We start from the raw sequence: 12350 nt of genomic DNA on the forward strand, positions 1-12350 counted from the left end.
ATACAGATCCATTTGATTAGCAAGCAACTAAAAAAAAAAAAAGATTCTAAGTTCAGAATTTTGGAAGATCCTATTTGGATGGGGAGAACCTAGAATGTCCTCTAATAAACTAATTAATGATCATGATATTCTTTACTAAAACTACCGAACTGGTATGAAATGACGGCTGGCTTCTTTGGTTCATCCTTAGTTATTTTTGAGTGGTGCCAAAGCTATAAAAGTGTCCACTTCAGTTTGCATTGGACCCTCCTTCTACAATGAGTATGTCTTGGAGCTTTGGACTCTGATGATCTCCTCACTAAATGATTACACTTCACAAATGTGCTGAACTGTCAAGGTATACCTAAAGCCTTTAAAATGCCAGTCAGTCTTTCCTTTGGGCAAATTTGGGCCCCCAGTGGTTTGGATCAACTCTCTATATACTCTCTTCTCCTCTAACTTAACATCGAGTTGGGGACCACTTGAATAAAATCCCTTAGCAGTGTCTGATAGAGACCATTTTGGGGAAAGAATGCATTATGAATAGAAAGCACATGAAACAGTACTTTTCTGCTGTGGGGGGAAACTGCTATTGCCCCCCTAGAGTCTCCCCAAAATAACACCTTCTGACTTCAGTTATTCTGGTAATGTAATTCTCTAACCCCTCCACTGGAGTTGGCCACAATTCCATCCCACTTTTGATATTTTATTCTTCCTAGATTTTTTCAGATGTTCTCATTCTTACTTTTTATTTTATATTAACACTTATTAGACTGGTTCTTTCTCTAAAGCACAGGGTCCTTGTCCATTTTCTCTTCTCTTTCCTTGGTCCTGAAGTTTGTGCAAGTACCACACTCATGAGAGTGTGTTGGTTGACTACCCCACTACAACTGAGGGATTCATATGCATGCAGATATCCTAGTTTGGCCCTCGTGAACTCGTCAAGGATACAATGATGAATCTTTCTCCTTGCTCAGTGGTGATCCTCCTACTCAAGCAGTTCTGAAAGGGTTCTGAGCTCAGGTTTCTGAAAGGTCCCTAGTGATCAAACCTAGAATGCCCACTAATAACTTGATTAATGACTCATGAAACTATTTAATAAAATTATTGAACTAATATGAAGTGATGGGCAGAAAGAGACTTAGTAAGTGAAATATGGTACTGCTTATTTGGTCCCTGAACTAGTGAAGGACAAGGGAGTGCTTTTCTACATTCCATTCTTTGACTTCTCATCCTTCTCCCACTTGGATAGATTAGCTGTGCCAGAAACATAAGAACCTAAGATGCAAAGAAGGAAGAGCTGGTCTCATTCTAAAAGTGACTCCTAATGTAAAACAGTTGACATACAGAAATGTCAAGCAATTTTAATATATTATACTAAGTACTGTAATGGTACATACCTAATTAGGATGCTATAAAATTACAGAGAACTGACAACTTTGTGAATTAAGGAAAGTTTAACAATGTCAGTTAATACTAAATGAGATACCAGAAATTAAGGAGGAATTCACCTGGGCCAAAGAGAAAGAGGTGTATTTAAGTTTGAAAATAAATTCATCATGGACATGTTGGTATGACATGGCATGTTTCCATGTCCTCTTTGAAGACATTAAATAATCAGCCTAATTGGAACATTTAAATACATATAGGTAGGAATAGGTGGAAAAACATAGGTTAAAAATCACAGGCAGGGGACGCCTGGGTGGCTCAGTTGGTTGGACGACTGCCTTCGGCTCGGGTCATGATTCCGGGGTCCCGGGATCGAGTCCCACATCGGGCTCCCAGCTCCATGGGGAGTCTGCTTCTCTCTCTGACCTTCTCCTCGCTCATGCTCTCTCTCACTGTCTCTCTCTCAAATAAATAAATAAAATCTTTAAAAAAAAAATCACAGGCAGGTATCTGATGTTTGTGTTTGTATCTTATAAAGATTTTAGAGTTCCTCTCTATTAAAGAGAATCATTGAAGTATTTAAAGTTAGATGTGAATCTTTTAGGTGTTTACTCAGGGGCAGTGGGGTTGGTTAGCCATTTATTTCCACTACCTCTAGTTAACCTTGGATTTTGCTCTTACGGTTGTCAGCAGTCCTATTTGCATCTTTAGTGCAACTCCATGTTCATTTTACTGATTCACGCTGTGCTCTTGAAACATCACCTCTGATGTCTTTCTGAAGGATTAAGTCTAGAGCTTCCTTACCTCTCTTTTAGGATCTCAGTAGACACTAGAATGAGGCAACCTTGATTTTTATATGCATGCTGAACTCTGATTTCATTACTCTTGGAATGCCATCATTCTGTGGCCTGGTGTGCACTCTGCATACAAAAGCATAATAAGAACTTACATGTTTACTTTCAACTTTGATCATCCTTTCAGGATATAAGCTATTAAGAGCAATACAGTACTTTGATAAATAACTATAAAGTGGTGTCTATTTTGGATGTAATTCAGAAACTAGAAAGAAATTTCTATTTATGTAATCCTATATCAATAACTCTGTTAATGTATAATGTGAGAATCACAAAGGCAATGCTGTATTCTATCCTAATTAGTGGGAAGCAGAAGCAGCATCATATTTGAAGTAGTTTCAGACTTTTTCTATCTGAGTATTACTTTTGGGATATTTAATTTTTCAGCATTATGAGAGGTATTAGAATAATTCATAGTTTAACATCTCGGGTTCTGTCAAGATGGATCATTGTTCTATGAACTTTGTTTTTCTGTCTTATCACTTTAAAATACAAAACAGGACAAAACTAAAACAGGAAAGAGTGCAGCAGCTTGGAGAGCAAAGGTATATTGGTTAAAGAGTGGTAGTGGTTGACCAAGCCCTAAATAAATAAGTATTGAATGTGTTTAAAAGCAGAGCATGGAGAAAGATTTTCTTAAGGGTCAGACCCAGAGAAACACTGGCTCGAGGTAAGAGAAATGAATGTCTTCTTGGTTAAAGTAAACAAAATTGAATTAGTTGTGGGCTTTATCAGGTTGAGGAATATAATAAGATCATTAGAATATTAAGGATAAATTGAACTCTGAGCCCCCATTTATAAGTGAGGATTCTGTACCTCCTCTCCTACCATTTTTCACCCTTAAAAGGTTGATGTTATATTCTGTTCAATCTTTTTATTAAAGAACTTTTTTCCTCCCTCTTCTGACAATGCCACATCCATAACGGTGTTGTTCATACCAATATGCCACCCCCTCAGTCTCCCTAGAGAGATTCTTTACGCCATGTTGGAGCAAACAGAATGCCTTTCTCCAAACTTAGGGTTTCAGAGCAGTCCTCAGCATGTTTTTGGCCCCAGAACATCCATTATGACAGTGGTCACTTTTTAGGTTTTAGCTTTCCTCTCTTTCCCTTTGGCACAGAATCAGACCTGGAGGCTGTTGGAGAAAGATAACATGTCACCTTCTGCATTTTCCTCCTCCCCAGATCTTCTTCAGGGCAATCTTGCACAAACAGAACAAAGCCACACAACAACACTGATCACCCTTTTATACTCCATCAAAGGTCTTTATGAAAATAGAGATATGTGCCCTAGAGCCAGGGTCCAGCGGGTAGGTACTACCTAACTCAACTTTTATTTTTATTTTTTTAAAGATTGGTTGACTGATTTAAGAGAGAGAGAGAGAGAGTGAAAGAGAGAGTTATGGGGAATGAGGGGAGGGGGAAGAGGAGAGAGAAAATCCCAAGCAGACTCCCCACTGAGTGTGGAGCCTGAAGGGGGCTTGATCTCACAACACTGAAATCATGACCTGAGCTGAAATCAAGAGCGGGGTGTTCAACTGACTGAGCCTACCAGGTGTACCTACCTAACTCAACTCTACAGTGGGTATTTATTAATTAAGGTTGAATATTAGGCATCTGGTCACAGTCACAATTTCTGAGGGACTTTCTCACATAAAACTGTTGATCAAAGTGGTTTCTTTTAGATTCTGGTCCAAGAGCTAGAAATTTATTTTTTCAGAGTCTTATTCTGTAAAAAGTACAGCCTTGAGGATAATCTGTTGATCTTTTCAAATATTTGAATCATGAGAAGATTCAAAGTAAAAAAGGGACAGACATTAATATAACAGACCCTCCTTCTACAACTGAGGTGTAACAAATATTAACATTTTGCAGTATCTGATTCACATTATTATTTTCTCAAGAATTAAGATATACTTGAAACCTCCTGGGGTGCCTGGGTGGCTCAGTGGGTTAAAGCCTCTGTCTTCAGCTCAGGTCATGATCCCAGGGTCCTGGGATCGAGCCCCACATCGGGCTCTCTGCTCAGCTGGGGGCCTGCTTCCCCCTCTCTCTCTGCCTGCCTCTCTGCCTACTTGTGATCTTGGTCTGTCAAATAAATAAACAAAATCTTTAAGAAAAAAAAACAAAAAAACAAAACCTCCTTAGGAACTCTACCTCAGCTCCCGCCCCTCTTTCCTTCTCTAAGACAACCACCATACTTAAGGTGGTATATATCCTTTTAGAACATGTGTAATAAAATGTATATATCTTCCATTATGCAGTACTCTGTGAGTTTTTATATTATTTCACAAATGGTATATCTTTTCAGTTTGCTGTTCCTGGTCAACACTTTGAACTTAGGACTTACTCATTTGACTATAGTGGCTGTCTCCTGACTTATATCCCGAAATCCATTTTGTTCCATCCTGATGTACTGCCCATGAATATGGAGTGAACAGCTCACTGTATCTCCCCAATGTCTCACTTAGTGGATTCCACACCCTGGGATAGTGCCAGTTGGAAGCGATCCCTTAAAGCTATTATTTTTATTCCTAGGTTTAATATAACTCTTTTTCTTCTTTTTTTTTTTTTTTAGATTTTATTTATTTATTTGACAGACAGAGATCACAAGTAGGCAGAGAAGCAGACAGATAGAGAGAGGTGGAAGCAGGCTCCCCTCAGAGCACAGAGCCCGATGTGGGGCTCGATCCCAGGACACTAGGACCATGACCTGAGCCGAAGGCAGAGGCTTTAACCCACTGAGCCACCCAGGTGCCCCTAATATAACTCTTCTTATTAACTTTTGGACTATTCAACCTATTAAGAAACAACTATAACCATAGAGACAGAAAGATGTTCCTGTGACTCCAATGTACTCAGTCCTGCTAACCAGTACCTCTTTAGATGTCATTAATTGGCCATGCCCTAGAAAATGTGTCAGCTCATTGGTTAGGACTAGAAGGCTCTGTTTTATTAGATTTTGTCAAAGTGTTTGCCAGAATGATGTGTGCCCATTTGACTCCCTTCTATAGTAGAAGGGTTCCTTCTTTTCCACATGCTCAGTAAGATGGGTTTAATTAAACTTTAGTTTGTTTGCCCATTCCAAGAGGTATGAAATATTCTCTTGTTGTTCACATTGTAAGTTTTCCAATTATTAGTGAAGTAAAGCATCATGTATTTATCAATAATATGGGATTTAGTATTTTGTGAATTACCTGTCTAACCCCCTTGGTCTAGTTTTCTATTTTTAGCATTATTCATTTGTAGGAGTAGTTATTTTATGTACACGTAGAACTACTAACTATCAGTGAAACACTAGGGATAAAACTTCAGGCAGCTAACTGCTACTGATGGTACCACACAAATCTGTAAAATTGTTGATGGTCATGATGGCAGCTTAGGCATCAAATAGAATGAAATTAATATTAAGAATTTTCAGTTTAGGAAGGGAAGGGAATTTATAATTCCATTTAAGAAATATACTTATGGGGGGTACCTGGGTGGCTCAGTGGGTTAAATTTCTGCCTTCAGCTCAGGTCATGATCTCAGGGTCTTGGGATCAAGCCCTGCATCAGGCTCTCTGCTCAGCAGGGAACCTGCTTCCCTCCTCTCTCTGCCTGCTGCTCTGCCTCCTTGTGATCTCTATCCATCAAATAAATAAAATCTTTTTTTTTTTTTAAAGGACGATACTTATGGGAAAATTCCAAATACATTAACAATATTTTCATAACTAGGGAGGTCAATTTCAATGATCTAGATTATTTAGTCATATAAAACAGTTTATTCCAACAGAAATGGAAAGCTGGAATGGCCTTAGCTTCATGTGGTAGTTTTTAGAAGTATATTTTTGTAGAAGTAAAACTCAATGTCCACCAAATTCCTTTTATGTAAAAGTATTTCAAAGGCACAAATGAAAAATTCAAATGGTATAGAGAACCAATCCTAGTAATTCACTTACAGAAGGAAATTCACCCCATGCATGCTTAGATTTTGATCATTTCTATTGAAAGAATGGCTAGTCTATTTTCCTGTAACTCTCCTCTTTTTTTTTTTTTTTTAAATACACTTTTAAACATTGGACTTTACCTAATGGAAATACATTTTTCTAGAAAGGTTTTATCTTAAATACTTTGACCCTAGAAAGTAAAGTAATTTAGCAGAGTTTCTCACACTAGGGATTAAAACGGATGTTAACGTATCCACAGAGGATGAAAATGAGTATAAAGATGATCAGACATGAAAGTTCAGAAATGAAAATGAATGATGTTTCTATTTTATTGTCCTTGTAAATAAAATGAATTGTGCTTTTGGCTTCCATTTGCCATATGAATTGATTGTTACAAGATAAAACCTGAGAAAATTGAATTATAATTTTTGAGAATCAGTGAATCAGCAGCATTTTTTCAAGTAGTCAGTGGAAGTGTTCCAGACATTTCACTGAATTTGCTTTCTGCAAAGCTCCACTATGTATGTAGGTGTCTTTGTTTAAAGAGGTGCTAACATTTTAGGGATTTATATATGTATCTTCTTTCACATTGAAATGGTCCTGGTAAAACGAAACAAAACTGGATTTGGCTTTGAGCCCACTGGTCTGTAAGCCTAGACTTTGTGCTGGAGTCCTCTGGGATTCCGTCTCCTCTCTTGTAAGGTTCTTCTACAAGCCTCCCTCCACTACCATCCCCCTACCTCCAGTCTCAAGTCCTGTCTCAACAAAAGTGAAATACATCTGATCACTTCATTCACATGTTGCTATGAAATCCTATAGGTTAAGATCTATTACTCAAGAGTTAACGCCTCTGCTTTCAGCTCAGGTCGTGATTCCAGTGTCCTGCATCAGGCTCTCTGCTCAGCGGGGAGCCTGCTTCCACCTCTCTGTCTATCTGCCTGCCTCTCTGCCTACTTGTGATCTCTGTCAAATAAATAAATAAAATATTAAAAAAAAGATTACTCAACACCTATGACTTTAGCATATGATATTAGTTAAATATTTACCAAGGCTTTTTGAGGGCCAAATGCCATCCAATAAATGTGTATGCATCATTTCATTAAGATAGAACCTTTCAGGGGTGCCTGGGTGGCTCAGTGGATTGAGCTGTTGCCTTCGGCTCGGGTCATGATCTCAGGGTCCTGGGATCGAGCCCAGCATCGGGCTCTCTGCTCAGCGGGGAGCCTGCTTCTGCCTCTCTTTCTCTCTGCCTGCCTCTCTGCCTACTTGTGATCTCTCTCTCTCTAAAAAAGAAAAAAAAAATAGAACCTTTTATTTTATAGACAAAGAAGCAGGTTTAGAAGGAGTTAAGAAAACTTGGCTAAGGTTTCACAGCTAGTAACTAGCAGAAATGAACTTCAACTCAGGTTAAAATAACACGAAACATGTATGTGTATACACGATAGCACACAATCCTGAGCAGGTTTCAAAAACTTGTAGTTGCATACCATCACCATTCATGGAGTAATGGTTTACTTCCTGTGCTGAAAGTAAGTAATACAGAGATCACTGCATTGGGTCCACCCCAGACTACACAGGTAGGCACACAGCTCCACTGAGCAATTGGAATACAGGGAGCATGCCACCTTGCCAAGGGCTGGAATGGGAGCGTAAGAGAAAGATGGCTTAATCCACTGTTTCTTGCTTTGTTTAATGCAGTGATGCCACGCTTTGCCGAGCAAGTAGAGGTGGCTATTGAAGCCCTGAGTGCCAACGTCCCTCAACCATTTGAAGAGAATGAGTTCATTGATGCCTCTCGCCTGGTGTATGATGGTGTTCGAGATATCAGAAAAGCTGTGCTGATGATCAGGGTATGTAAGGCTTCTACAGTTTGGAGCTGATCAGAGCTTCTGGTACATACTCCAGAGAATTTACTTGGTTTGTGTTAATTACTTAGTTTTACTTGTTAAGCTGTGTGGCTCCTCATTTAGTCAGACAAGGGGAACACTTTAGTAAGGCAAAAGGGACGAGTGATTCCAACAAGCCTAGATTCACATTGAATAACCTGAGGAGGGATGCTCTGCTTATTTCTTACATGCATTATTGTCTAAATTTGATACTAATTTACAGGTGCCCCTGCTATTAACCATGTGTTCCTCTGGCTAACATTATTTTCCCATCAGGATCAGAAAGCCATGAGTTGGAAAGAAAGGAAGAGTACCCAGCTTAGCAGTATTAATAATAGTATAGTATTAGTAATAATTAATAATAATGATGATGATGATGATAATGATCTGATACATAGTCACACTATCTTAACAACAAATAATTACAATCTTATGAATGAGGCTGTATAATTTTGTAGCAAACCTCTTCCCATCACTCACCCTACAAGCTTCCCATCCTCAGTCTTTTGTTGGCAGCTGTGAGCCTTCCAAACGACTGTCCAAGTGATATAGAGCCATATGCTAGAAAACATATAATACAGTAGGTTTTAAAACTCAACATAAGTATCCGTTGCAACTTCTTTTGTTCACCTACAAGGTACCTTCTTACCTTCTTTTATTTACGTTAAGACACAGAGCTTCCCTTGTTCCATTTAACTGCTATATAATATTTCATTGTAAGATGAGATTTTTTTTTCTTCTTACCTTACCAACAATTTGGCATGGTTTTCAAGTAAGTTTCTTACCCAAAGAACTCTTTTTTAAAATAAACTTAAATATTCAAGAGCATAATTGAGGACACAAATACATTTGGGGCTATTAAGACTGAAAAAAAGATGGGGCTTCTGCAGTGACAATCATAACATGAGAACATACTGTCTGATACTAATATAATGTGAGCCACAATTGTAATTTCAAATTTTCTGGTAGACACATTGAAAAAACAAAACACAGGTGAAGTCAATTTTAATAATTAATCAAATGTATCTAAAATGTTATCATTTTTGACATGTGGCATTAGCTACATTAAAATTCTCAGTAATTCATTGTAGCTCATGTCTACCATATTGGGTTAGATAGCACTGGACTGCATCCCTACCTTAATCCTCTGCAGTTGTCTCTAAGGCTGCTCAATAAAACCACAAGGTATCTGTTCACTGCATTCTGAAAAACTTGCTTCTAGGGCGATCACTGAACATCTAAAACAATATAACTTCAAACACTGCAAAACAATACTAACCAAATAATATCTGTGGTATTTTGTTCTCTTTGAACAATGTATACCTAGTTTTCTGAGTATTTTATCTGTGGGATTAATTCTCTTCTGAATCTTGATATATTTGAGGTCATTAAATTCATGAGTGAACCTCTTCAACTGTGATTTCCAGAGTGCAATATGGTACTTCCATGGTGATCTGAGCAGGTGGATTAGAGTATCACTAGGAAGAGTCTCTCTTCCCTCTTTGTTGGTATCCATGCTTCCCCTGAAACATTACCAAACACCTTCGCTTGGGAGGGCAAAAAAATCTTCAAATTTTCTTGTCTTTAAATTTGGCTGGATTGATTTCTCATTAAATATGTCTGTCTTTCATAATAATTTCATGATCAGAGTATTCAGACCATTGCATATGGTCAGAGTATTCAGACCATTGCATAAGTTACATCAGACGATTCTCATACTTAACAATGTGGAGTTCATGTTTGGAATTTGGAGGCTATCAGATATATTTCCTGTTCTTCTAACTTGCCCATTTTACATCTGTCAAACTCTTAACACCTTGCAAGACTTGGCTGAAACCTTCAAATTTTCTCCATCAAAAATATTGACCCTCTCCTTTATCTATGTATAACTATTTCTGTTTATGATAGTATTTATTACATTATTCCCTTTTATGTCTTTTACCTTCTTTATACTGTGAAATTTTGGAAAGCAAAGGCTGTGTTTTTATTTTCCCTTCACTGTAGTGCCTTGTCTGACACAGTGGTCAATGGTGTGTGTGTGTGTGTGTGTGTGTGTGTGTGTGTGTGTGTTGGTAGTAGTGGAAATACATACCTGGGAAGATAAGGAAGGTAACAGAAAAGGGATGAGAATTGGAGGAGAAGGAAAAGAAAGGTAGTCAGGCTTTTAAACCTGTAACAAATTAGATCATTCTTTTTCCATTACATACTAACTTGTGAAATAAGGTAATAGACCACGAGAATTATGTTTTCAAAGCATTTGACACTAAATCCCACTATAATCCTCAAGACATATTCCCTCTTTTGCCATTTTTCTGCTTTGTTAGCCTTCACATTTTTGTGACAACCATTCATCTGGGAGGCTGAGGAAGTTTATAGCCATCATTCATTTATTCATTCATGAGCTGTAAAAAAACATAATTTTAGATAAAATGCCATATCTTTGTTGAAGTGTCATTCCTACATCTCGACATTTCAAGTGATTTGATCAGATGGATTTCACACCACTTGAAACTTAAGAGAGAAATGTACAGTATGTACAAATTGTTATTTTTTAAATCCTTCTCCATTCAGCACCCACATGGCTTCATTTTGTACTTAATTTCTTGGTTTGCTTTTTGAGTATAATGATTAAGTCTACTTAAAAATAAAAAATCCATTGCGCCAAGTTCGAAAGAAAGATAATGAGACAAGTAGAACTATTTCTTTCCCAGGAAACCTGGCCATGCCTCATTCTCTCCAAAGTGTTCATTGTACTTTGTAAAAATAAGAAATCTTTTTCCCTGAAAAAAAAAAAAATGCAGAACAGACCCTGAAGGGTTAAGTTTTCCAATACCTTGACTTGCAGTGATAAATACATATATCATGTGCTGTTGGTATCCAGGCACTCCAGGGCAGTTCTAGGCAACCCTCTGAAGTAGACAAAACTTTCTTTCTTGTATCCTAACCTCACCTTTCAGAACCTCATTTCTCCCTGAGAACGGGTCTACTCTGCCCCTCTGCCTTGAGACTATTTTTTGTTTGCTTCAGGCAGAGGCTTGTACTTGGTGACCTATCAGCTACAAAGGAATTTCCTAATTACCCCAGCAAAGTAATTAAAAAATGAACAGACAAATCTGGCATACCGCCATACCATTGATTCTCATTATTTGCAGTAGTTATATTCTGTAACGTTGCTGTGAACATTGAGTTAGAGAATCTTGAAACACTCTTCCTAGGGGAATATGCTTAGGTTCCTAAGAGCCTCTGGTTACATTTTCATTCACTGGTCAATATATAACTGTGTTTTATGCACGTTTTTATTTAAATGCATTTTATTTAGTGTATATTTTTGACCTCCCAGCCAGCCTCCCTGTAACTCATTCCTGAAGGAAGCTCATCTAATGCATGCCTTTTCCCTATAAGGTACATCACAAGTTTCTTACACTTAGGACCACCAAGCAACACTTAGGCACTGTACTTGGAAGCCATTGTAAGCAGAGAAATCACCAAAAAAAGGCACAAAGATGCAAAATATGTGGCACTAAATGAATACAAAAAGGGTACTTATTTACAGTATAAGAGCTCAGACAAAAAGGCCCAACGTTACCTCAGCTGGAAACTCACAGCTTAGGTGACTCATGTTTTTTGCCACATGGTCCTTGCTGGGAAAAACTACACAAGGATTGCTTTGGGGGATTACAAAGAAGCTTTTGGTTCATAGGCAAACTCAGGAATAAGGTATCTGCAAATAATGAGGGCTAACTGTGTGTTTAAGACACAGAGTTAGACGTTTAATATTGGAAATTAAGATAACTGGATAGGGTAGAAGGAGGTAATACCTTGGTGTTAGGATATCTGTATTCCAAAAAAAAGGAAAAGAAAGAAACAAACAGTAGTTGCTTCTCATAAGAATAACCCTGGGAAAAGTCTATATTCCTTTATAATGTAATTGGAACACATTAATTTGGTTGCACATGATACTTTTGAAAGCAGGTTGTGGAAAAAGTTAAGTCCTGGTAAAAGTCTAAAGTTTAACTTCATAAATCCCAAACTGTGCCTGAAAGGGCCCTTGGAGCATTGCACGGTGTTTTAAAATTTCAAGGGAAATATACAGATGTTTCTAGCTCACGGTTTAAATATTAGGTTGGTATATTCCTTTTAACAACACTCTGTATTTATGAAGCTGGGTTTTTTGGTGGTTGCCGTGATAAAAAGGAAGTTCAGTGGATGTTTGGTCATATTCCGAGATTTGAGAAGTCATGCAATGTGCACCAGGCACTAGGTTGTTAACTTTAATCAACTTTATCCATTTTTGTGCTCTAACTGCTTAATCAAC

At 37.9% G+C, this 12350-nt stretch overlaps 1 protein-coding gene across 5 annotated transcripts in view; it reads left to right on the forward strand.

The window, feature by feature from the left end:
- The window catches only part of LOC111148019 (catenin alpha 2), a 1008661-nt gene that overhangs the window by 893523 nt on the left and 102788 nt on the right, over positions 1-12350 (forward strand). For all 5 annotated transcript variants that reach the window (XM_022504362.1, XM_022504359.1, XM_022504361.1 and 2 more), the window contains one exon: positions 7848-7999. In XM_022504362.1, the coding sequence (XP_022360070.1) occupies positions 7848-7999 (152 nt within the window). The remainder of the gene's footprint in view (positions 1-7847; positions 8000-12350) is intronic.

The sequence above is a fragment of the Enhydra lutris genome, unplaced genomic scaffold (assembly GCF_002288905.1).
Source record: "Enhydra lutris kenyoni isolate GAN:26980312 unplaced genomic scaffold, ASM228890v2 scaffoldscaffold18, whole genome shotgun sequence".
In the NCBI taxonomy this organism is placed as follows: domain Eukaryota; kingdom Metazoa; phylum Chordata; class Mammalia; order Carnivora; family Mustelidae; genus Enhydra; species Enhydra lutris.